The 24,631-nt window shown below is 31.6% G+C and overlaps 1 protein-coding gene across 4 annotated transcripts in view; it reads right to left on the reverse strand.

The window, feature by feature from the left end:
• Positions 1-24,631, reverse strand: part of ush (Zinc finger protein ush) — a 612,790-nt gene that overhangs the window by 11,330 nt on the left and 576,829 nt on the right. For all 4 annotated transcript variants that reach the window (XM_073970417.1, XM_073970420.1, XM_073970419.1 and 1 more), the window contains one exon: positions 72-1,213. In XM_073970417.1, the coding sequence (XP_073826518.1) occupies positions 72-1,213 (1,142 nt within the window). The remainder of the gene's footprint in view (positions 1-71; positions 1,214-24,631) is intronic.

The following is a 24,631-nucleotide window of genomic DNA, read 5'->3' on the forward strand; positions in this document are numbered from 1 at the left end:
CAAGAAGAGAAATGGTCGGATAAATATTTTATTATTTACAGAAGTATTTTTTGAAACCAACAACAACTCACTTGACTAGCGTTGTCTTCCATTAGGGCAGCAGCAGCTCCTCCGGGTGTTGTGGCACCACCATTATTTGAATTCACGCTAGGTGCCGGGGAAGTTTGATGCATACGCATATGACGATTGAGAGAGACCTTCTTGTCGGCACTATAGGAACATTGGGTGCAAGCATATTGTTTGCCAGTCTTTGGAGCCTTGGCAGCTGGTTCTGCAGACGCCTGTAATGCTGCTGCAGCGTTGCCACTAACCGCACTAATATTGGCCTGAGATGCTGGTGAGGATGAGGTTGTTTTATCAGCTGATGGCACAGTTTCATCATCATTATCTTTATGGCGATGTGAACAGTAGTAGGACTGATGGGCCTCCAGTGTGGAAGGTGAACTAAAGCCAATGCCACAGGGTACACACATGAACACTTTCATGCGTGGTGGTGCTACATCCACGACGGGTGGTGTAGGTTGAACTGCTTTAATTAAAGGTTCCACAACATTGGCCATGGCTACGGGAGGCGGCGGCACCAAGTGTGGTGGTTGCGGTGAATCAATTTCCCTTTCATGTTGTTTTTGTTGCTGTAAACGTTGTTTCCGTTGTTGTGCCTGGGATTCATGGACCACTTTCAAATCTTTGGCATCTGGCATTAATGCTGGATCAGAGGCCAACAAAGCATTTAGCCGCAGTTTAGGCATAATTTGTGCGGATGGTGATGTTGATTCAGTCATGTGACGTTCCCCGGAAGAATTGTCATCCGATTTTGCGGGACTCGAAGTGGATGTATTGTGGGGACTGTTGATGTTATTATTGCTACTAGGGCTACAAGATCTGCGTTCTTTAGAGTTATTATCCTCATCATCATCATGGTTGCTCTTTGTTGTTTTGGGTGAGGAAGCTGGTGTTGTTTGTTGTTGCTGGTGGTGTTCTATATCCATTTTTGGTCTCTTATGCATTGGCGGTTCACTGTCCATATCTCCGTTATCACTATCGTGATCTATTGTAGACGTTTCATTTAAGTCCTCATTATCAGTCTCTTTTGTTGTTAAACGATTGGGTGATGAACCACTTTCATCATTTGTGCGCTGCTGCTGCTGCTCCGTCGTCTGGCGATGATGATCATCTATATCCATTATATTGTTTGTATTGTAATCTTTGGAATCTGCAAAGGAAGAAGAAAAGGAAGAGAATCTTTAGTGAGCTCTTTATTATAATCGTGGTTGTTTGGAAAAAAATTTAGTGCATACTTTTAGGCGCAATATAATATTTTTATATAAAGGTGAATTTTTTTAAAGAATATTTCTCCAAGGACTAATAAAAGTGGATTTTTTTAAGAATATTTTCCAAGGACCAACAAAAGTGGATTTTTAAAGAACATTTTTTCAAGGACCAACTAATGTGGATTTTTTAAAGAATATTTTTCCAAGGACCAACAAAAGTTGATTTTCGTGGATTTCTTAATGAAAATATTTTTCAAGGACCAACAAACGTGGAGTTTTTACTGAATATTTTTTCAAGGACCAACAAACGTGGATTTCTTAAAGAATATTTTTTCAATGACCAACAAAATGGGGATTTTTTAAAGAACTTTTTTCAAGGACCAACAAATGTGGATTTTTTAAAGAAAATATTTTTCAAAGTCCAACAAATGTGGATTTTTTATAGAAAATATTTTTCAAGGACCAACAAACTTGGATCTTTTAAAGAATATTTGTTCAAGGAGCAACAAACGTGGATTTTTTTGGAGAATATTTTTTCAAGGACCAACAAACGTGGATTTTTAAAGAATATTTTTTCAAGGACCAACAAACGTGAATTTTTTAAAGAATATTTTTTCAATGACTAAACAAACGTGGATTTTTTAAAAAATATTTTTTCAAGGACAAAAGAAACGTGAGTTTAAAAAAAAATATTTTTCAAGGACTAAACAAACGTGGATTTTTAAAGAAAATATTTTTCAAGGACCAACAAACGTGGATTTTTTAAAGAATATTTTTTCAAGGACCAACAAACGTGGATTTTTTAAAAAATATTTTTTCAAGTACCAACAAACGTGGATTTTTTAAAGAATATTTTTCAAGGATCAACAAACGTGGTTTTTTTAAAGAATAAAGACAATATTTTTCAAGGACCAACAAACTTGGATTTTTAAAGAAAATAGTTTTCAAGGACCAACAAACGAGGATTTTTAAAGAAAATATATTTTCAAGGACCAACAAACGTGGATTTTTTAAAGAATATTTTTTCAAGGACCAACAAACGTGGATTTTTTTAAAGAATATTTTTTCAAGGACTAAACAAAGGTGGATTTTTAAAGAATATTTTTTTCAAGGATCAACAAACGTGGATTTTTAAAAGAATATTTTTTCAAGGACTAAACAAACGTGGATTTTTTCAAAGAATATTTTTTCAGGGACCAAAAAATGTGGATTTTTTAAAGAATATTTTTTCAAGGACCAACAAATGTGTATTTTTAAAGAATATTTTTTCAAGGACCAACAAATGTGGATTTCTGAAAGATTATTCTTTCAAGGACTAAACAAACGTGGATTTTTTAAAGAATATTCTTTCAAGGACTAAACAAACGTGGATTTTTTAAAGAATATTCCTTCAAGGAATAAACAAACGTGGATTTTTTAAAGAATATTCTTTCAAGGACTAAACAAACGTGGATTTTTTAAAGAATATTCTTTCAAGGACTAAACAAACGTGGATTTTTTAAAGAATATTCTTTCAAGGACTAAACAAACGTGGATTTTTTAAAGAATATTCTTTCAAGGACTAAACAAACGTGGATTTTTTAAAGAATATTCTTTCAAGGACTAAACAAACGTGGATTTTTTAAAGAAAATTCTTTCAAGGACTAAACAAACGTGGATTTTTTAAAGAAAATTCTTTCAAGGACTAAACAAACGTGGATTTTTTAACGAATATTCTTTCAAGGACTAAACAAACGTGGATTTTTTAACGAATATTCTTTCAAGGACTAAACAAACGTGGATTTTTTAAAGAATATTCTTTCAAGGACTAAACAAACGTGGATTTTTTAAAGAATATTCTTTCAAGGGCTAAACAAACGTGGATTTTTTAAAGAATATTCTTTCAAGGACTAAACAAACGTGGATTTTTTTAAAGAATATTCTTTCAAGGACTAAACAAACGTGGATTTTTTAAAGAATATTTTTTTAAGGACCAACAAACGTGGATTTCTTTAAAGAATATTTTTTCAAGGACCAACAAACGTGGATTTCTTTAAAGAATATTTTTTCAAGGACTAAACAAACGTGGATTTTTAAAGGACCAACAAACGTGGATTTTTTAAAGGACCAACAAACGTGGATTTCTTTAAAGAATATTTTTTCAAGGACTAAACAAACGAGGATTTTTAAAGAATATTTTTTCAAGGACCAACAGATGTGGATTTTTTTAAGAATATTTTTTCAAGGACCAACAAACGTGGATTTTTTAAAGAATAGTTTTTCAAGGACCAACAAACGTGGATTTTTTAAAGAATATTTTTTCAAGGACCAACTAATGTGGATTTTTTAAAGAATATTTTTTCAAGGAACAAAAAATGTGGATTTTTTAAAGAATATTTTTTCAAGGACCAACAAATGTCGATTTTTTCAAGGACCAACAAACGAGGATTTCTGTAAAGAATATTTTTTCTAGGACTAAACAAACGTGGATTTTTTAAAGAATATTTTTTCAAAGACCAACAAACGTGGATTTTTTAAAGAATATTTTTTCAAGGACCAACAAATGTGGATTTCTGAAAGATTATTTTTTCAAGGACTAACAAACGTGGATTTTTTAAAGAATATTCTTTCAAGGACTAAACAAACGTGGATTTTTTAAAGAATATTCTTTCGAGGACTAAACAAACGTGGATTTTTTAAAGAATATTCTTTCAAGGACTAAACAAACGTGGATTTTTTAAAGAATATTCTTTCAAGGACTAAACAAACGTGGATTTTTTAAAGAATATTTTTTCAAGGACTAAACAAACGTGGATTTTTTAACGAATATTTTTTTCAGGGACCAACAAATGTGGATTTTTTTAAACAAATATTTTTCGAGGACCTACAAATCAACAAAATTTAAAGAAAATTTTTTCGAGGACCTACAAATCAACAAAATTTAAAGAAAATTTTTTCGAGGACCTACAAATCAACAAAATTTAAAGAAAATTTTTTCGAGGACCTACAGATCAACAAACTGGACTTTTAAAGAAAATTTTTTCGAGGACCTCCAAATCAACAAACTGGACTTTTAAAGAAAATTTTTTCGAGGACCTCCAAATCAACAAACTAGACTTTTAAAGATTTTTCAAGGACCATCAGTCAAAAAATCATGGATCTTTTAAAGAAAAGTTTTTCAAGGACTATCAGACAAAAAATCATGGATTTTTTAAAGAAAAGCTTTTCAAGGACTATCAGACAAAAAATCGTGGATTTTTTTTTTTTAAATTCTTCCAAGGCCTTCAGAAAGAAATAGTTGGTTCAAAAAAATTCTAAGGGCCATCAGTATACAGCCTCTTTACACACTTCTAAAAAGTTCATAGGAAATGTATATGTAGATTGCCTTAAGATAGACTCAAATCGTGTCAGCTCTACGAGACAATTAAAATTAAAAAAAAAATATTCAAAAACGAATCCCCGATAACATCTCAAATGAAAAGATTTTAACCACTGATAGAGGCCTTCTCTAAGAAATTGTCCAAGGCCAAATAAAACACACATCCTCTCTTTTTCTGCTCAGTTTTACTCTTGTTGTTGTAACAACACCACCACTTACCAAGTAAAGATTGAATATATGAATAAACAAACAAATCCAAAATCTTAGCTTCTTTACTCAACACGCTTTGCGAGAAACTCAGAAAAAATACACAACAAACAAAAAAATCAAAACTTCATAATCTAAAACAAAAAAAAGTATGGAGGAAGGGAATGCTAGTCTTTGGCCGCTTAAGAAGCAACAATTGCTAGCTAACTGGATGGCTAGCTAGTGTGCAGTCAATGTGGTGCAATATATGTGTTGTGGCAGACAATGCGACGCGCTTTGGCAAAAATTGTTTTGTCTGTCTGTCCCCCTGGGCCATTCATGGGATTCAAGTCATTGTCGTTAAACGTTTTGTTGCATTCTGAGACGACTTTCCAGTAACTATGGTTTGTGTCTGACTGTCTGTCTGCCACTCTTTGTGCCATTCACATTCATACTTATTATGGTGGTCAAAAGAACAAAAACAACTCAAAAGCTTGCCTTTGTGAACCGTTTTTTTACATTACTTCCAATTCCATAAAAAGTTTTGTTATTTTTTTTTGTTGGTTAATGCGTTGCCGTTGCCATTTTTTGGATTATTTTTTTTTCTTTGCAGCTTGTCATCACAAACGTGAGTTTGTTGCTTTTCTGCTTTAGGATGGCCTGACAATTTGTTCGATAATAATTGTTAACCTTTTGGTCAATTTGACACATATTCACCAATTGTTGTATAGCATCCCGCCACAGACAACATTTGTTTGCCATAGTTTATAACTCTGGTGAGAATTTCATTGGAAAATGTCCGGTTTAGATGTTGTTTTTTTATTGTTGCCGTCGTCGTCGTCGGATGTGTGTGTGTGATTGTGTTGGTTATATCTGTGATATGGGTTTCAATTCTTAAGAAATGTATTTTTCGGATTGAAGAGTACAAAGATTTCAAAAGAGATAAACCCTAGTCAAGAGAGATTTGTTTCCTTCAGCATCAATTGTTTCATTATAGGACAGTGGTACGTACATATGTATGTGTGTATATGAGAGGTAGAGTGTATTAGAATTGGATTTCAAAATGGATATTGATTTATTAAGAAAGATTTGTATGTTTGCTGAGGAAAAATACTCTTCAAAATTACACGAGGACTATAAATATGTTATATACGTCAGATAACACATTATCCACATATTCGACTACTGTTAACATATTATCCCTTTTATCCAAGTACTGTAAACGTATTATCCATGTTATCTGAGTACTAAAAATACATTATCCACGTTATCCAAATATTATCCATGTTATGTTGTATGTTAAATATATAATTTAACTTATTCAAGTAATGTAAATGTATTATCCACTTTATCCGAGTACTAAAAATGCGTTATCCTCCTTATCCGTGTAATGCAAATGCGTTATACGAGTTATGTTAATATATTATCCGCTTATCGAGTAATGTAAATACATTGTCTACGTTATTCGAGTAGTGTAATTACATTATCCACTTATGCGAGTTATGTAAATACATTATCCGCGTTATCTGAATACTGAAAATGCATTATCCACATTATCCGAGTACAGTTAATACATTATCCATTTATCCGAGTGCGGTTAATACATTATCCACGACATCCGATTACTGTAAATACATTATCCAAATACTGTTAATACATTATCCACGTTATACGAGTACTGTAAATGTATTATCCACGTTATCCGATTATTGTAAATACATTATTAACGATATCCCAGTACTGCTAATACATTGTCAATGTTATCTGAGTACTGTAAATATATTATGAATGTTATCCGAGTACTGCTATTACATTGTCAATATTATACGAGTACTGTAAATGCATTATCCACGTTATCCGAGTGCTGTAAATGCATTATACACGTTATGTAAGTACTGCTAATACATTATCGTATCCGAATAATGTAAACTCATTATCCACGTTATACGAGTACTGTAAATACATTATCCACATTATTTGGGTACTGTAAATGCATTGTCCACGTTATCCAGGTATTGTAAATACATTGTCTACGTTATTCGAGTAGTGTAATTACATTATACACTTATCCAAGTTATGTAAATACATTATCCACTTATCCGAGTTATGTAAATACATTATCCGCGTTATCTGAATAATAATGCATTATGCACATTATCCGAGTACTGTTAATACATTATCCATTTATCCGAGTACTGCTATTACATTGTCAATATTATCCGAGTGCTGTAAATGCATTATACACGTTATGTAAGTACTGCAAATACATTATCCACGTATCCGAATAATGTAAACTCATTACGGACGTTATCCGAGTACTGTAAATGTATTATCCGCATTATTTGGGTACTGTAAATACATTGTCCATGTTATCTGAGTACTGTAAATGCATTATCCACGTTATCCAGGTATTGTAAATACATTGTCTACGTTATTCGAGTAGTGTAATTACATTATCCACTTATTCGAGTTATGTAAATACATTATCCACTTATCCGAGTTATGTAAATACATTATCCGCGTTATCTGAATACTGAAAATGCATTATCCACGTTATCCGAGTACTGTTAATACATTATCCATTTATCCGAGTGCTGTTAATAAATTATCCACGTCATCTGATTACTGGAAATACATTATAAAAGTTGTCCGAGTAATGTTAAAACATTATCCACGTTATCCGAGTACTGCAAACACATTATCCACGTTATCCGATTACTGTAAATACATTATTGTCCTTATTTCAGTACTACTAATAAATTGTCAATGTTATCTGAGTACTGTAAATATATTAATAACGTTATCCGAGTTCGGCTATTACATTGTCAATATTATCCGAGTACTGTAAATGCATTTTCCACGTTATCCGAGTGCTGTAAATGCATTATACACGTTATATAAGTACTGCAAATACATTATCCACGTATCAGAATAATGTAAACTCATTATCCACGTTATCCGAGTACTGTAAATAAATTATCCACATTATTTGGGTACTGTAAACACATTGTCCATGTTATCCGAGTACTGTAAATGCATTATCCACCTTATCCAAATATTGTAAATACATTATCCACGTTACCCTAGCACTGTAAATGCATTATCTACGTTATTCAAGTACTTTAAATATATGATCTACGTTATCCGAATGCTGTAATATATTATCCACGTTATCCGAGTAATGTTAATACATTATCCAAGTTATCCGAGTAATGTTAATACATTATCCACGTTATCCGAGTACTGTAAATAAATTATCCACGTTATCCGATTACTGTAAATACATTATTATCCTTATCCCAGTACTGCTAATAAATTGTCAATGTTATCTGAGTACTGTGAATATATTATTACTAATATCCGAGTACTGCTATTACATTGTCAATATTATCCGAGTACTGTAAATGCATTATCCACGTTATCCGAGTGCTGTAAATGCATTATACACGTTATCTAACTACTGAAAATACATTATCCATGTATCCGAATAATGTAAACTCATTATCCACGTTATCCGGTTACTGTAAATAAATTATCCACATTATTTGGGTACTGTAAATACATTGTCCATATTATCCGAGTACAATAAATGCATTTTTCACGTTATGCAGGTATTGTAAATACATTATCCACATTATCCGAGCACTGTAAACGCATTATCCACGTTATTCTAGTACTGTAAATATATGATCTACGTTATCCGAATGCTGCAATATATTGTCCACGTTATCGGAGTAGTGTTAATACATTATCCACCTTATCCGAGCGCGTCATTCGAGTAATTTTATACATTATCAGCGTTATTCGAGTAGTATAGACTCATTAGCCACAATTTTAAAACATAAATAATATCCAGGAATACCAAAAGCATCCATTCGCCTTATTCTGGAACCTTAAAAACATTGTCGACATTATCCTGGTACCCAAAAACATTATACACTTGTTCCAGGGCCCCTTAAGTAATTACCCTAAATTTTGTTGGATCCTAAAAATACAATGGAACCGTAAAGTCTTTATCCGCGATATAATGCAGCCCTAAAAAAGTTATCCGCCTTATAATGTAGCCTTAAAACCATTATCCACGTTATAATGGAACTCTAAAAACGTTATCCGCCTTACAATGAAGCCCTAAAAGCATTATCCACAACATCCGCATTACAGTGGATTCCTAAAAACATTATCCTTGTTATCATAGAACCCTACAAACCTAATCCACGTTATAGTGGAACCCTAAAACATTATCCCCATTATGATAGAGCCCTAAAAACATTATCCACATTACAATGGAACCCTAGAAGCATTATCCGCGTTATAATGGAACCATAACAACATTATCCTCGTTATAATGGAACCCAGGAAAACATTATCCGCACTACAATGGAGCCCTAGAAGCATTATCCCCCTTATAACGGAGCCCAAATAATATTATCCGCATTGCAATGGAGCTAGAGCTGGCAAACTATCGATATCGGCCCATTCGATTTTTTCGATATTTCCGTTTCAAAATATCGATAAAATCGATACTATCGTACATTTCCTACTGCTATTTATTTGGAATCTAAAATTGCCGACAAATGTGTTTTGTTTAGAAAAGTTTGCGGCCTAAGCAACGCGCAGTGTCGCCAGTCGTCATTTGACAATTTTTTGGAAAGTGTGACAATTTTTAGTCTGAGCGTACTCAGGACAGTTTGACATACGACCATGTGTTGTGTTGTTTACAGTGAATTGAAAAAATCACTTTGCAAAAAATGGAATTTACTGGTGAACATTTTCGTCCGATAATTTTTCACAACTTTAGACGTGGATAATCGCGGCAAGAGTGCATCGATCAAATTAAATCTTTGTATGTCAATAAAGAACCATCCTATAGCACTTTGAAAAACTGGTTTAATGAATTCAATCGTAGCCGACATTCGCAAAAATAAAAAACGAAGTTCCTGAGGGTCGTCCAAAAACGATCTCACGACCATGAGATAAAGGCATCCTTGGGCATTTATTCCACCAACTAACATTTGATATTGCATGAACACTTGGCGCAAGAAATGGGGGTTTTCTCGTCGGATCCCGCGTTGATCGGTGCAAGAAATTTCGAAAAACTACGATCGCGAATTTTGCTCCGAATTTTCTGTGGGAGCTACCCGAAGGAGTAAGCCGTGATAATCCATATTCGAAGTCGATGTATATCTGGAAGGAATAATACGATTTGCAAGGTTTGAAACAAATCGATTGATCTTTTCGATAGTTATCGTTCACACCATTTTACAGAAAAATTTTGAACTTTTGTGGGGTAGGTACTCGAAGGATTGGACCGGTCGTGGCTCATATTCGAACTTAAACTAAGTTTGGGCAAAATATTACGAAATGCAAAATTTGGTTCGAATCGCTCGATCCATTCGAGAGTTATCGTGATCACCAGCCAGACAGACAGACGGACGGACGTAGCCTCGTCAGCCTAAAGGCTGAGGGTGTAAAAACTTCTGGCTATTGCTTCTATGGCTTTTCTTTAGTGATGTCAAAATGGCCGATAGTATCGATATAAAAAACTATTCGTCGATATTGGCGTAAAAAATTAAGTATCGATAATATCGATATTTCCATCGATGGTTTGCCAGCTCTAAATGAGCCCTAAAAGCTCTATGTGCGTTATTATGAACCCGTAAAACATTATCCGCGTTATAATGGAACCATTAAAACATTATCCGAGTTATAATGGAACCATCAAACACATTATCTGCGATACAATGGAGCCCTAAAACATTAGCCTCAATACAATGGGACCCTAAAAGCATTATCCGCATTGCAATGGAGCTCTAAAAGTATTATCCGCATCACAATGGAGCCCTAAAAACATTATCCGCGTTATAATGGAACCCTAAAACATTATTCGCTTTATAATGGATCCCTAAAAATATTATTCGGGTTTTCCTGGAACCCAATAAATATTATTCGCGTTATAATGGAACCCCAAAAACACTATCCGCATTATAATGGAGCCATAAAAACATTATCCGCATTATAAAGGGGCCCTAGAAACAATTATCCGCATTGCAATGGAACCATAAAATTATTATCCGCGTTATTTGCGAACCCTACAAACATTAATCGTCGTAAAATGGAGCCCTAAAAACGTTATCCGCATTAAAATGGAGCCCTAAAAACATTACCCGCGTTATAATGCAACCCTAAAAACATTATCCGCGTTATAATGGAATCCTAAAAACATTATACGCGATAACATGTAGCCCTAAAAACATTATCCGTGATATAATGAACCGTAAAAATATTATCCGCATTACAATGGAGCCTTAGAAGCATTATCCGCGTCATAATGGAGGCCTAAAAACATTATTCGCGTTTTAATGGAAAGCTAAAAACCTTATCCGAGTTATAATGGAACCCTAAAAACATTATCCGCGATATCCTGGAACCCTGAGAACATTATCCACATTACTTTGAACCCCTAAAACCATTATCAACGTTATACTGAATCCCAAAAATCATTATCCGGATTATAATGGAACCCTAAAAACATTATCCACGATATCCTGGAAACATGAGAACATTCTCCACATTATTTTGAATCCCTAAAACCATTATCCACGTTATGCTGAATCCCAAAAATCATTATCCGCGTATCCTGGAACTCTACAAATATTATTTGCGTTATAATGGAACCCCAGAAACACTATCCGCATTATAATGGAGCCAAAAAAAGATTATCCGCGTTACTATGGAGCCCTAAAAACAATTATCCTCATTACAATGGAGCCGAAAAATTATTATCCGCGTTATTGGCGAACCCAAAAAACACTATTCGTCATAAAATGGAGACCTAAAAACATTATCCGCATTTAAATGAAGCCCTAAACATATTATCCGCGTTACAATGGAGCCTTCGAAGCATTATCCGCGTCATAATGGAGGCCTAAAAACATTATTCGCGTTATAAGGGAAAGCTAAAAACCTTATCCGCGATATCCTGGAACCCTGAGAACATTGTCCACATTATTTTGAACCCCTAAAACCATTATCCACGTTATGCTGAATCCCAAAAATCATTATCCGCGTATCCACAAACTCTGGAAACATCCACTTTGTCCTGGAAACCTGAATGATTAGCATTACTCGTGTTATACAAAGACACAAAATGGTAATTCCCATTATCTCTGGAAATAATAGAACGGCATAATATGTAGTCTTAAACCCTTTATGCTCATCATATACATTTTAAATATTTTTATTTAAATAGCCTTTTAATATATTTATTTAATATTTTACAACTAACTAGAGGAGGATTACCTCTATCCGCCATTTGCCTTCATAACTCTCCACTTAAAAATTTTACCATAATCCAGAGTTCATTTTTTCGTTCGTTATCGCTGATAGAAACAAAGCAACGATACTTGGAAATCAGTTAGGCTTGAAATGACAAGAAGATTGTTTTCGTTTTTTTGTTCTCTTGTAAAAGCCTAGTGTTGTTGTGTCTTTGGATGCCTTGGTTGGGTTGTCTGTCCATCTTTGCCAGTAAGAATATTTCCAAATCAAAAAGAAAATCTTTAACAGCAAAAAGAGAAAAAAAGAAGAAAAATCAAACGTCACCAGCAAAACAACGCTACATATGAAACAACAGCAACAACAACAACAACAACAACAACCAATAACTAGCACACAATGAAAATTGTGTAATTAAATTTATCATAACGAGAAATCAATTTGCTAGGCTTGTGCAGTATAAGAAGCCTATAAAATTAGCTGTTGTTGTTGTTGTTGTTGTCTGGCACATTCGATGTAATGTGATGCGGCTCAAAGTTCCTCTTGTGAAAATACCGCTTCTTGAGTAGTCTTTTTTCGGTAGATAGTTGTCAGCCGTTTAGGTTGTGGCTCTGCCTCTATGCCGCACCCCACCAAGTGTTTGTGTGTCACTACTGTGAAACGACTTTTGTTTAAACACTTGTCGCATAAACGCGCAAACACACACGCTCTCTGTGCGGTATGGCATGCAACATGCCGTAACTGCAAATAATGTTACGCCGGTTATGCGCTGATTTACTTGAGTAACTTCTTCTGTGTGTACTGCTTGAACACACATCCTTCTTAATAAGTGTGGCGACGAATGTTACGCATGCGCATGTGCTTTAGAGCGAGTGCTCGCGCGCAATCACTTACACACAAGTCACTTAGTCTCGAGAAGTTGTGACTTTTGCCAAGTTTTTGGCCGTGTTAGCCATTGCCAATAAACTTCTTCTTCTACCTTCCTTGAGACATGATGGTAGGTTGAGCCGCCGACGTTCGTTCCGTGATAGGCTGTGGTGGGGCATAACTGTGTGTGGTGTTTCATTCAATCTGCTTTATATGGACTTACACAAGGCGGCTAGCGGCTGACGACGACTGTTGGCTGCTACTTTTTCTTTCTTACAACCACTTTGCCATAAATGGTAACAATCGACAAAACTTTAAGTAACCACCTTAGCACCGCATACAATTGTTGTCGTTCTCGTTGATCTGTCTGTCTGTCGTTCGTTCATTCGTACGTTCCTTCGGTATGTGTCCATCATCATATGCTTGTGGTTTTTTTGCTACAGCAGCAACATTGGAGGTAAGCAATAAACTGTTAAAATGTTAACCAAACAGATGACATTTCAATACATACAAATTGACAGGTCAACGCTTATAACAAGCTTTCTACATGGCAACTGTTACAACAACAACAAAAACAATGATAAACAACAGTGTGGCTTACTACGGAGGAAAAAAGAGAGGGAGATATGAGAAGAGATGGCCCGAGGAATGTAGCCAGTGTTGGAACACAGTGGGCGAAATGAGGATTGGCCTTGAAGAGATTATCAACATTGTGCTGGAAGCTCTGAAATCATTATCCGCGTTACCCTTGAACATTGAAAACATTATCCTCCTTATTCCAACACGCTAGAAGTATTATCCAGGTGAAAGTGAAGCTATAGAAATATTATCCGCGTTATCCTTGAGCTCACAAAACATTAATGGAGCTCTGAAAACATTATCCGCGTTATCCTTGAAATATAAAAACATTATCCACGTTATCCTAGCAACCTAAAAGTATTATCCAGGTGAAATTGGATCTTTAGAAATATTATCCGCGTTATCCTTGAACTCAGAAAACGTTATCCATGTTATCCTAGCGCCTTGAAAGTATTATCCAGGTTAAAATGGAGCTCTATAAATATTATCCGCGTTATCCTTGAACTCTGAACACATTATCCGTGTTATCCTTGAACTCTGAAAACATTATCCACGTTATCCTAGCACCTTAAAAGTATTATTCAGGTTAAAAGGGAGCTCTGGAAACATTATCCGCTTTATTCTTGAACTCTGAAAACATTATCCACGTTATCCTTGAACTATGAAAACATTATCCACGTTATCCTAGCAACCTAAAATTATTATACATATTAAAAGGGAGCAACGGGAACCTTATCCGCGTTATCCTAGAACTCTAAAAACATTATCCACGTTACCCTAACACCCTAGAAGTATTATCAAAGTTAAAATGGAACTATGAAATCATTATCCTTGTTATCAATGAACTCTGAAGTTATTATCCATGTTATCCTAGCACCCTAAGATAATTTTTCAGGTTAAAATGAAGCTCTGACCATATTATCCGCCTTATCCCAGCATCCTATAAGTATTATCAATGTTAAAATGGAACTCAGAAAACATTTCCGCGTTCTTTTTATTAAAATTGAGCTCTGCAAAACCTTTTCCGCATAATCCTTGAATTCTGAAAACATTATCCACGTTATCCTAAAACCCAAAAAATATTATACATTTTAAAATGGAGCTCTGGAAACATTATCCACGTTATCCTTGAACTATAAAAACATTATCCGCGTTATCCTTGAACTATAAAAACATTATCCACGTTATCCTAGCATCCTAAAAGTATTATCCAGGTGAAAATGGATCTCTAGAAATATTATCCGCGTTATCCTTGAACTCAGAAAACATTATCCATGTTATCCTAGCGCTTTGAATGTATTATCCAGGTTAAAATTAAGATCTGTAAATATTATCCGCGTTATCCATGTCCTCCTAGCACCTTTAAAGTATTATTCAGGTTAAAAGGGAGCTCTGAAAACATCAGCGTCATCCTTGAACTATGAAAACATTATCCGTGTTATCCTTGAACTCTGAAAACATTATCCACGTTATCCTAGCACCTTTAAAGTATTATTCAGGTTAAAAGGGAGCTCTGAAAACATCAGCGTCATCCTTGAACTATGAAAACATTATCCGTGTTATCCTTGAACTCTGAAAACATTATCCACGTTATCCTAGCACCTTTAAAATATTATTCAGGTTAAAAGGGAGCTCTGAAAACATTATCCGCGTTATCCTTGAACTCTGAAAACATTATCCACGTTATCCTAACACCCAAAAATTATTATACATATTAAAATGGAGCTCTGCAAACATTATCCGCGTTATCTTTGAACTCTGAAAACATTATCCACGTTATCCTACCACCCTAAAATTATTATACATATTAAAATGGAGCTCTGAAATCATTGTCCGCAGTATTCTTGAGCTCTGAAAACATTATCCACTTTATTTTAGCAACCTAAAATTATTACACATATTAAAAGGGAGTAATGTGAACATTATCCGCGTTATCCTTGAACTCTGAAAACATTATCCACGTTATCCTAGCAACCTAAAATTATTACACATATTAAAAGGGAGTAATGTGAACATTATCCTTGAACTCTGAAAACATTATCCACGTTATCCAACACCCCAGAAGTATTATCCAGGTTAAAATGGAGCTCTGGAAATATTATCCGCGTTATCTTTGAACTCTGAAAACATTATCCACGTTATCCTACCACCCTAAAATTATTATACATATTAAAATGGAGCTCTGAAAACATTGTCCGCGGTATCCTTGAGCTCTGAAAACATTATCCACTTTATTTTAGCAACCTAAAGGTAATATCCGGATTAAAATTAAGCTCCGAAAACTTTACCCGCCTTCTCTTGAACAATGAAAACATTGTCCATGTTATCCTAGCACCCTAAAAGCATTATCCAGGTTAAAATGGAACTCTGCAAGCATTATCCGTGTTATCCGTCACTCTGAAATTATTATCCACGTTATCCTAGCACCCTTAAAGAATGATTCAGGCTAAACACTCTAAAATCATTATTCAGCCTAAAATGGAGCTCTTTACCCTTGATCTCTGAAAACATTCTCCACATTATCCTTTAACTCCTAAAACGTTATCCATGTTATTTAGGTACCCTAAAGGTTTTATCCAGGTTAAAATGGATCTCCGAAAACATTATTCCCGTTATCCTTGAAGTCTAACAACATTATCAACGTTATCCTAGCACTCTAAACCGTATTATCCAGGTTGAAATGGAGCTATGAAAATATTATCCGCGTTATCTGTGAACTTTAAGAACATTATCTGCGTTATCTGTTAACTTTAAAAATATTATCCACGTTATCCTAGCACCATACGCGTATTATCTATGTTGAAATGGAGCTCTGAAAACATTATTCGCGTTATCCTTGATCTCTGAAAACACTATCCTAGCGCATTAGAATTACTATCCAGCTTATAATGGAGCTCTGTAAACATTATCCACGTTATCCTAGTACCTTAAAGCTATTTGCCATGTTAAAATGGAGCTCTGAAAACATTATCCGCATTATCCTTAAACTCTAAAAGCACTATCCGTGTAATCTTGGCATCCTAAAAGTAATATCCTGGTTGTAATGGAGCTCGGAAAACATTATCCGAGGTATCCTTGAACTCTGTAAACATTATCCATGTCATCTTAGCACCCTCACAATATTATTCAGCTTATAATGGAGCTTTGTAACATTATCCACATTATCCTAGCATCCTATAAGTATTAGCCATGTTAAAAAGGAGCTCTGAAAACATTATCCGCATTATCCTTAAACTCTAAAAGCATTACCCGCGTTATCCTGGCATCTTAAAAGTAATATTCTGGTTGTAATGGAGCTCGGAAAACATTATCCGATCTATCTTGAACTCTGAAAACGTTATCCATGTTATCCCAGCATCCTAATTAAAAATTATCCACATTATCCTAGCATTCTAAATGTATAATTGATAAAAACATTATTCTCTGAAAACTTTATACGCATTATCCTTTTTATCGACGTTATATGTAAGCTCTAAAAATACAGATACACCCTATTCAGATTCACTTATTTTATTATAAAAAAAAAAACATTATCCCCATTAACCTAGCGCATTGAATGCATTATCCACATTATATCGGACACACTGAATATATCTTCAAATAATTTTTGTTATTGACACAAAATGTTTCGTTATCCATCCCACTGTGCAAACAACACAAAATGATGCCACATCTCCTTAGAGATTTTTTATTAAAGATTTGTTTTTTTTTTTTTGGTTAATCGGAAAATTTCTAAGAATATAAACATGCTGGTAATTCTGACATTTAGCCAGCTTTCCCGCACTTCTCTTCATTTACCTAACTAACCTCTGTCATAGTTTCATTGTTGGCACTAGCTGATTATGATGATGCTGCTGCTCCATAACAATCTCTGTTAAGTTCGCCACATATTCTTAAAACTACAAATTCTACGTTTCATTTTTGATCTTTTTGGTGGTAAAAAGACCAGAACAACAACACCAACACAACTACCAAATGTTACAACTTGTGCTCGATCTCGTCTCGCTTTTTGCTTACCATAAGATATTTTTCCTGAAAATGTAACTATCTCAGCTGTCAAATCAATCTACATATTTATACAGTGTTGCACACTCATTGTTGATGTTTTGTTGCTGTTGTTGTTCTTGTGTCCATTGCCCGGCTGATGTCTGATTTTTGTTCAACTGTTTTTTTGGGGGGCTGTCCGTCCATATGTCGTCCTCTTTGTTTGTAATTTTATGTGATGGTTTGTCTTGTCTTGTTTATGTATCTGCGGACAGTATCTTTAGTTGTGGATTTTTTCTGTTTTTGTTGTCTTTTTGCCTGTCGTTTTAATAACAGCCTATGGTTGGTTTTGGTCGCTGTCGTTATATGAATGTTTGTCGCCAAAAAAATCACTTATCAGATGTCAAAGGAAGAACACACGCAAATACGCATATACATGCTTTCGAAAGATTGCGTTCACCGCAATTTCATTTTCTGTCCTCCAGATTTTCCATGTAATTCATATTGATTCATAATAATTATAAACAAATAAAAATCATATAAAAGAGGAGGAATTTTTCATTCCACAAGCTCAAGTAATGTCAATTTTTTTGTTTTAAAGAATAATGTAGCTTTGAAATATTACAAAAATCAAGTGGCAATTAAATGACCAACTGCTGCTTACCAGAAAAGACTCAACAACAATTGTAATGCATTCGTGATGACGTGAACACTGTAAGAACTGGGATAATGCATTCAGAAATTTTGGAGAATATCATGGTGTAATGTATTAAACCGAAGAAGGTCCTTCTTGCTCAGCATCTGTAGTCACTTACTTATGTTTTTATTTAAATATTCCCCCTAAAAGTATGCTCGTAAATTTATCTGTGTGTGAAAACGAGATCAATACTATCTATAGTTTTAATGAGCCCCCCCACAGGTTTAAAAGAAGAAATAACGGAAGTGGTTGAACAACTCACTATTTTTTTTTTAAATATGAATTTCTTGGATGACAAAAAATTTTATGGAAGTTATGATTTTTTTGGGGTATAAATAGTGTACTCAATTATAATGTTATATTCGTTATCTCAATGACCGACAGACTACCTGCTATTAAAAGTTCAATACGATCGGAGATTTTTTTCAAAACACATTTTCTTGAACAATTGTGATTTCTTAAATTTGTTAACAAGCTCGGATTTATAAAAATGTTTTCTTCAACAGTTGTCGATTTTTAAAAAATATTTTCTTCAACTATCGACAATTGTGGATTTTTTAAATTTTTTTAAAAATCCACGATTGTTGAGGATTTTTAAAAAATATTTTTTTTTATCAACTGTGGATTTTTTACAAATATTTTCTCCCATAAAAAATATTTTCTTAACAATCGTGGATTTTTAAACATATTTTCTTCAGCATTGTGGATTTTTTTAAAAATATTTTCTTCAACAATCGTGGATTTACAAAAACAAACTCAATATCATTCAGAAATCTGAATTTTTTTAAAAATATGTTCTTCAACAATCCTTGATTTTTTAAAAATATATTCATCAACAATCCTGGATTTCTTAAAAATATTTTCTTTGTGAATGTTTTCCAACAATCGTAGATTTTTTTAAACGTAATTTTAAAATCAAGCGTAAATTTCTTAAAAATATGTTCAACTATCGTGGAATTTTTAAAACAATTTGTTATATAATCGTAGATTTTTAAAAATTTTTCTTCAACAATCGTGAATTTTTTTAAAAATATTTTTTCAACTTGTAAATTATCGTGGGTTTTAAAAAAATAAAAAAAATAAAAATTTGTTTTTTACCAATCGTGGTTTTTTTAAAAATATTTTTCAACAATCGTGGATTTTTTTTTAAATATTATTTCAACAATCGTGGATTTTTTTAAAAATATTTTTCAACAATCGTTGAGTTTTTTAAAAATATTTGTTCAACAATCGTGGATTTTTTAAATATATTTTTTAACAATCGTGGATTTTTTAAAAATATTTTTTCAACAATCGTGGAGTTTTTTAAAAATATTTGTACAACAATCGTGGATTTTTTAAAAATATTTGTACAACAATCGTGGATTTTGTAAATATATTTTTTAACAATCGTGGATTTTTAAAAAATATTTTTTCAAAAATCGTGGATTTTTTAAATATATTTTTTAACAATCGTGGATTTTTTAAAAATATTTTTTCAACAATCGTGGAGTTTTTTAAAAATATTTGTACAACAATCGTGGATTTTTTAAAAATATTTTTTCAACAATCGTGGATTTTTTAAAAATATTTGTACAACAATCGTGGATTTTTTAAATATATTTTTTAACAATCGTGGATTTTTTAAAAATATTTTTTCAACAATCGTGGATTTTTTTAAAAATATTTTTTCAACAATCGTGGATTTTTTTAAAAATATTTTTTTTAACAATCGTGGATTTTTTAAAAATATTTTTTCAACAATCGTGGATTTTTTAAAAATATTTTTTTTCAACAATCGTGCATTTTTTTAAAAATATTTTTTCAACAATCGTGGATTTTTTTAAAAATATTTTTTCAACAATCGTGAATTTTTTTTAAAAAAATATTTTTTCAACAATCGTGGATTTGTTAAAAAATATTTTTTCAACAATCGTGGATTTTTTTAAAAATATTTTTTCAACAGTCGTGGATTTTTTTAAAAATATTTTTTCAACAATCGTGGATTTTTTCAAAAAAAAAAATATTTTTTCAACAATCGTGGATTTGTTAAAAAATATTTTTTCAACAATCGTGGATTTTTTTAAAAATATTTTTTCAACAGTCGTGGATTTTTTAAAAATATATTTTTCAACAATCGTGGATTTTTTAAAAATATATTTTTCAACAATCGTGGATTTTTTAAAAATATATTTTTCAACAATCGTGGATTTTTTAAAAATATATTTTTCAACAATCGTGGATTTTTTAAAAATATATTTTTCAACAATCGTGGATTTTTTAAAAATATATTTTTCAACAATCGTGGATTTTTTAAAAATATATTTTTCAACAATCGTGGATTTTTTAAAAATATTTTCTTCAACAATAGTGGATTAAAAAAAAAAAAAACAAAATTAAAATTTTTTAAAAAATGTGTCTTTCACCAATCGGGGATTTTTTAAAAATACATTTTCAACAATTTTGGATTTTTTAAAAATAAATTTTCAACAATTTTAATTTTTTTTAAAAAATATTTTCATCAACAATCGTGGATTTAAAAAAACATTTTCTTCGACAATCATAGATTTTTTAAAAACATTTTCTTCAACAATTGTGACTTCAACAATCCTGGATTAAAAAAAATTCTTCAACAATGGTGAATTTTTTAAAAATATTTTTTTCAAAAATCGTGGATTTTTTTAGATATATGTTTTTTAGCAATTGTGGATTTTTTAAAAAATATTTTCTTCAACTATCGTGGATTTTTTAAAAACATTTTTTCAACAACCGTCGATTTTTTAAACAGTCCTTTAATATTATTTATATTTTCTTCTTTTTAAACTTTGTTGTTCAAGAATCCTGGTTTTTTACAAATATTTTCTCCACCAAGCGTGGATTTTTGTACAAATATTTGATTCAACAATAGTGGATTTTTTACATTTTTTTAAATCGTTGATTTTTTATTTAAAACTGTCTTCTTCAGCCATCCTGGTTTTTTACAAATATTTTCTCCAACAATTATTGATTTTTTAAATATCTTTGTTAAAATATTTTTTTAGCAATTTTTTAAAATTATTTTTTCAACATTCTTTGATTTTTTTTTTAAATATTTTTTCAACAATCGTGGATTTTTTAAACATATATTTTCATAAATCGTGGAGTTTTTTTTTAAATAATTTCTGCAACAATTCTTCACCTTTTTTACATTAATTCCATTTAAAATGTTCCCCTAAAAGTATGCTTTTCAATTTATCGTTCTCAGACAACTACCTCAATACTAAAAAGAAAGTTCAAGTACAGATGGCGTTTAGCTTCTAGGAAGATTTCAGTTAAAATACATTTAAAATCTAAAACTATTATTTAAGATGGTTCTGACATCATTCGGGTTATTGTTGAAAACTAAGGATTCTATATTATATCTTTTATATTATAAAATAAATACATATTTGAATCTCTGATTTGCATTTAATAGATTTTCACGCATAAGTTCGTGGGTTCGAAATCCCGATAAGACACAAATACAACACCTTATAGCGGTGTTTAAAAATCTCAGTGAACTAAGTCAATTTTGGCAAGTTTGACTGAGGTATAATACCAAGTTCAATAAATAAAAATATTGTCCATTTTCATTCATTCCTTTTTAAAAATGTTCCCTAAAAGTATGCTCTTAACGTTCCCAGATAACTAAAAAGAAAGTTAAAGTACAGATGGCGTTTAGATTCTAGGAAAAGTTCGGTTAAAATACATTTAATGTGTAAGCTATTTTCTATCTCTAAATCTACTTATTTAAGATGGTTCCGACATAATTTGGGTTATTGTTGAAAATGATGGATTCTATATTATTTCTTTTATATTATAAAATTAATACTTATTTCAATCTCTAATTTACATTTAATTGATTTTCACGCATAAGTTCGTGGGCTCGAAATCCCGATAAGACACCAACACAACACCTTATAGCGGTGTTTAAAAATCTCAGTGAACTAAGTAAATTTTGGCAAGCTTGAGTGAGGTATAATATAAAGTCCAATACCCATTAGGTCAATTAATAAAAATATTGTCCAGTTTCTTCTGCAGATTACCTTTTTCCATATCAGATTGTCATTCTCTGTTCATATTTACAACACCAAAAAATTGTTCCAAACTAAATCTTATAACATGTCATAGATGAAACTCTCATAGAACAACAACAAGTACTACTATAACAACAAACATTTACAGATATCCTGTTGTTGTCTGATTATAGATGCCACTGCAAACTAATGTTGTCATGACTGACGATGGCATGTTCAAGAGAATCTAGTTTTTGTTGCAGTAGTATGTACTAGTTGCTGTTGTTGTTGTTGGTGTTGCCACCAAAGTTTTATCGGAATTATGTTTTCAAAACCATTAACATGCCATTAAATTGTAAATACACACCGTGTGTTCTGTGTGTGTATGAGTGTGTTTGTCTGTATGTCTGTCTATATTTATATCTTGTTCATAACGAAACTAACAAAGTCTATATTAAACATACATACATACAAATAAATGTATGTATATTCATTTATACCGGCATTATTATAAAATGCAATCTAAATTGTCATATGTGTAGGCCGTTGTTATAAATGACTTAATAATCTAAAATCAAATTGACCATTTTGCACTTGCTAACTGCTGCCTGCCACTACCACACTACTGGTGGTTGGTTGGCTGGCTGGCTGGCTGGTTGACTGGATAGAGGTGAGTGGTGCGGTCTGTGGCTTGGTGCTAATAGGAATTGCATTCGCACTCGCTTTCGCACTTACATTCAATGCGATTTCAACAGCTTACCAATAATAACATTCGAATCAGTTACACTCAGGCAACAATTATATGGTGTCGAACTTTCAATGGTTATGCGCACAATGGGTCATTAGAGAGAGAGAGAGAGGGAGAGAAAGGAACTTGCAAAAATTTTTGATATTAAATATAATATAGCTTTTTAATTTCAACGCAATTTGTGTCTCTTAGTTTAAATTATTATCTCAAGGAAACTCCCAACTAAGAAGACGATAATTGTAGCATACTTTCAGGCTCATATCAGTGATAAAAATCGATTACTCACTCTTTTAAAGTTTTTCTTCAAACTATTTTCTATATAACAATTATTAATTGTTATTATTATAATTTTTATTATTTATATTTTATATTATTATTATTATTTATATTTTATTATTATTATTATTATTATTATTATTATTATTATTATTATTATTATTATTATTATTATTATTATAATTATTATTATTGTTATTATTATAATTATAATTATTATTATTATTATTATTATAATTATTATTATTATTATTATAATTATTATTATTATTATTTTTATTATTATTATTATTATTATTATTATTATAATTATTATTATTATTATTATTATTATTTTTATTATTATTATTATTATTGTTATTATTATTATTATTATTATTATTATTATTATTATAACTTTTATTATTTATATTTTATTATTATTATTATTATTATAATTATTATTATTGTTATTATTATTATTATAATTATTATTATAATTATAATTATTATTATTATTATAATTATTATTATTATTATAATTATTATTATTATTATTATTATTATTATTATTATTATTATAATTATTATTATTATAATTATAATTATTATTATTATTTTTATTATTATTATTATTATTGTTATTATTATTATTATTATTATTATTATTATTATTATTATTATTATTATCATTATTATTATTATTATTATTATTATTATTATTATTATTATTATTATTATTATTATTATTATCCTAGAATTGTAATATTTTATTTTATTTCTATATATCTGCAGAAGTTTTAATAATTTATATTTATTTATTTTATATTTTTTTAGATCAACTCAATCCATTGTGCACAGATATCGTTTTGTAACTTTCAAGCACAGAATGGCAATAACGCTTAGCACCAAAAAAAAAAAAAACAAAAAGAAACGAGAAAGGTAAGCGAGCCGAACACACATGAAAACATTGATTTTCAGCCATATTGCGTTAAAGAAAATCGCTTATTATCATTCGTAGAGGCTTCTAACTAAAAGAAAAAAAAACCACAACAGCAACAAACAAAAATCCCAACAAAAACTATGGCAAAAACATGTTTTAAAAACGCATTTGCATATCAACACATGCAACAATAATATTCATTATTTTGTTGCATTTTTTGCACTCTCCCTCCGAAAATAAACTTTTACAAGCTCGAAAGACAAGAACAACAACAATTTCTTGATAATAATCCATGAGAATGTTTTTTTTAACCAAACGACAAAATAACCATCATAATTAAACTTATGTTGTGATGACGACTTTGTTTTTGCAGCATTTGCCTTCTACGTATTTGACATTGTTTGGGAAATTAATGTTAGAACTCTTAAACATGTCTAGAAGTCATAATGTCAATTGTC

The sequence above is a fragment of the Musca autumnalis genome, unplaced genomic scaffold (assembly GCF_047663935.1).
Source record: "Musca autumnalis isolate F117 unplaced genomic scaffold, ASM4766393v1 scaffold_2, whole genome shotgun sequence".
NCBI classification, from domain to species: Eukaryota; Metazoa; Arthropoda; class Insecta; order Diptera; family Muscidae; genus Musca; species Musca autumnalis.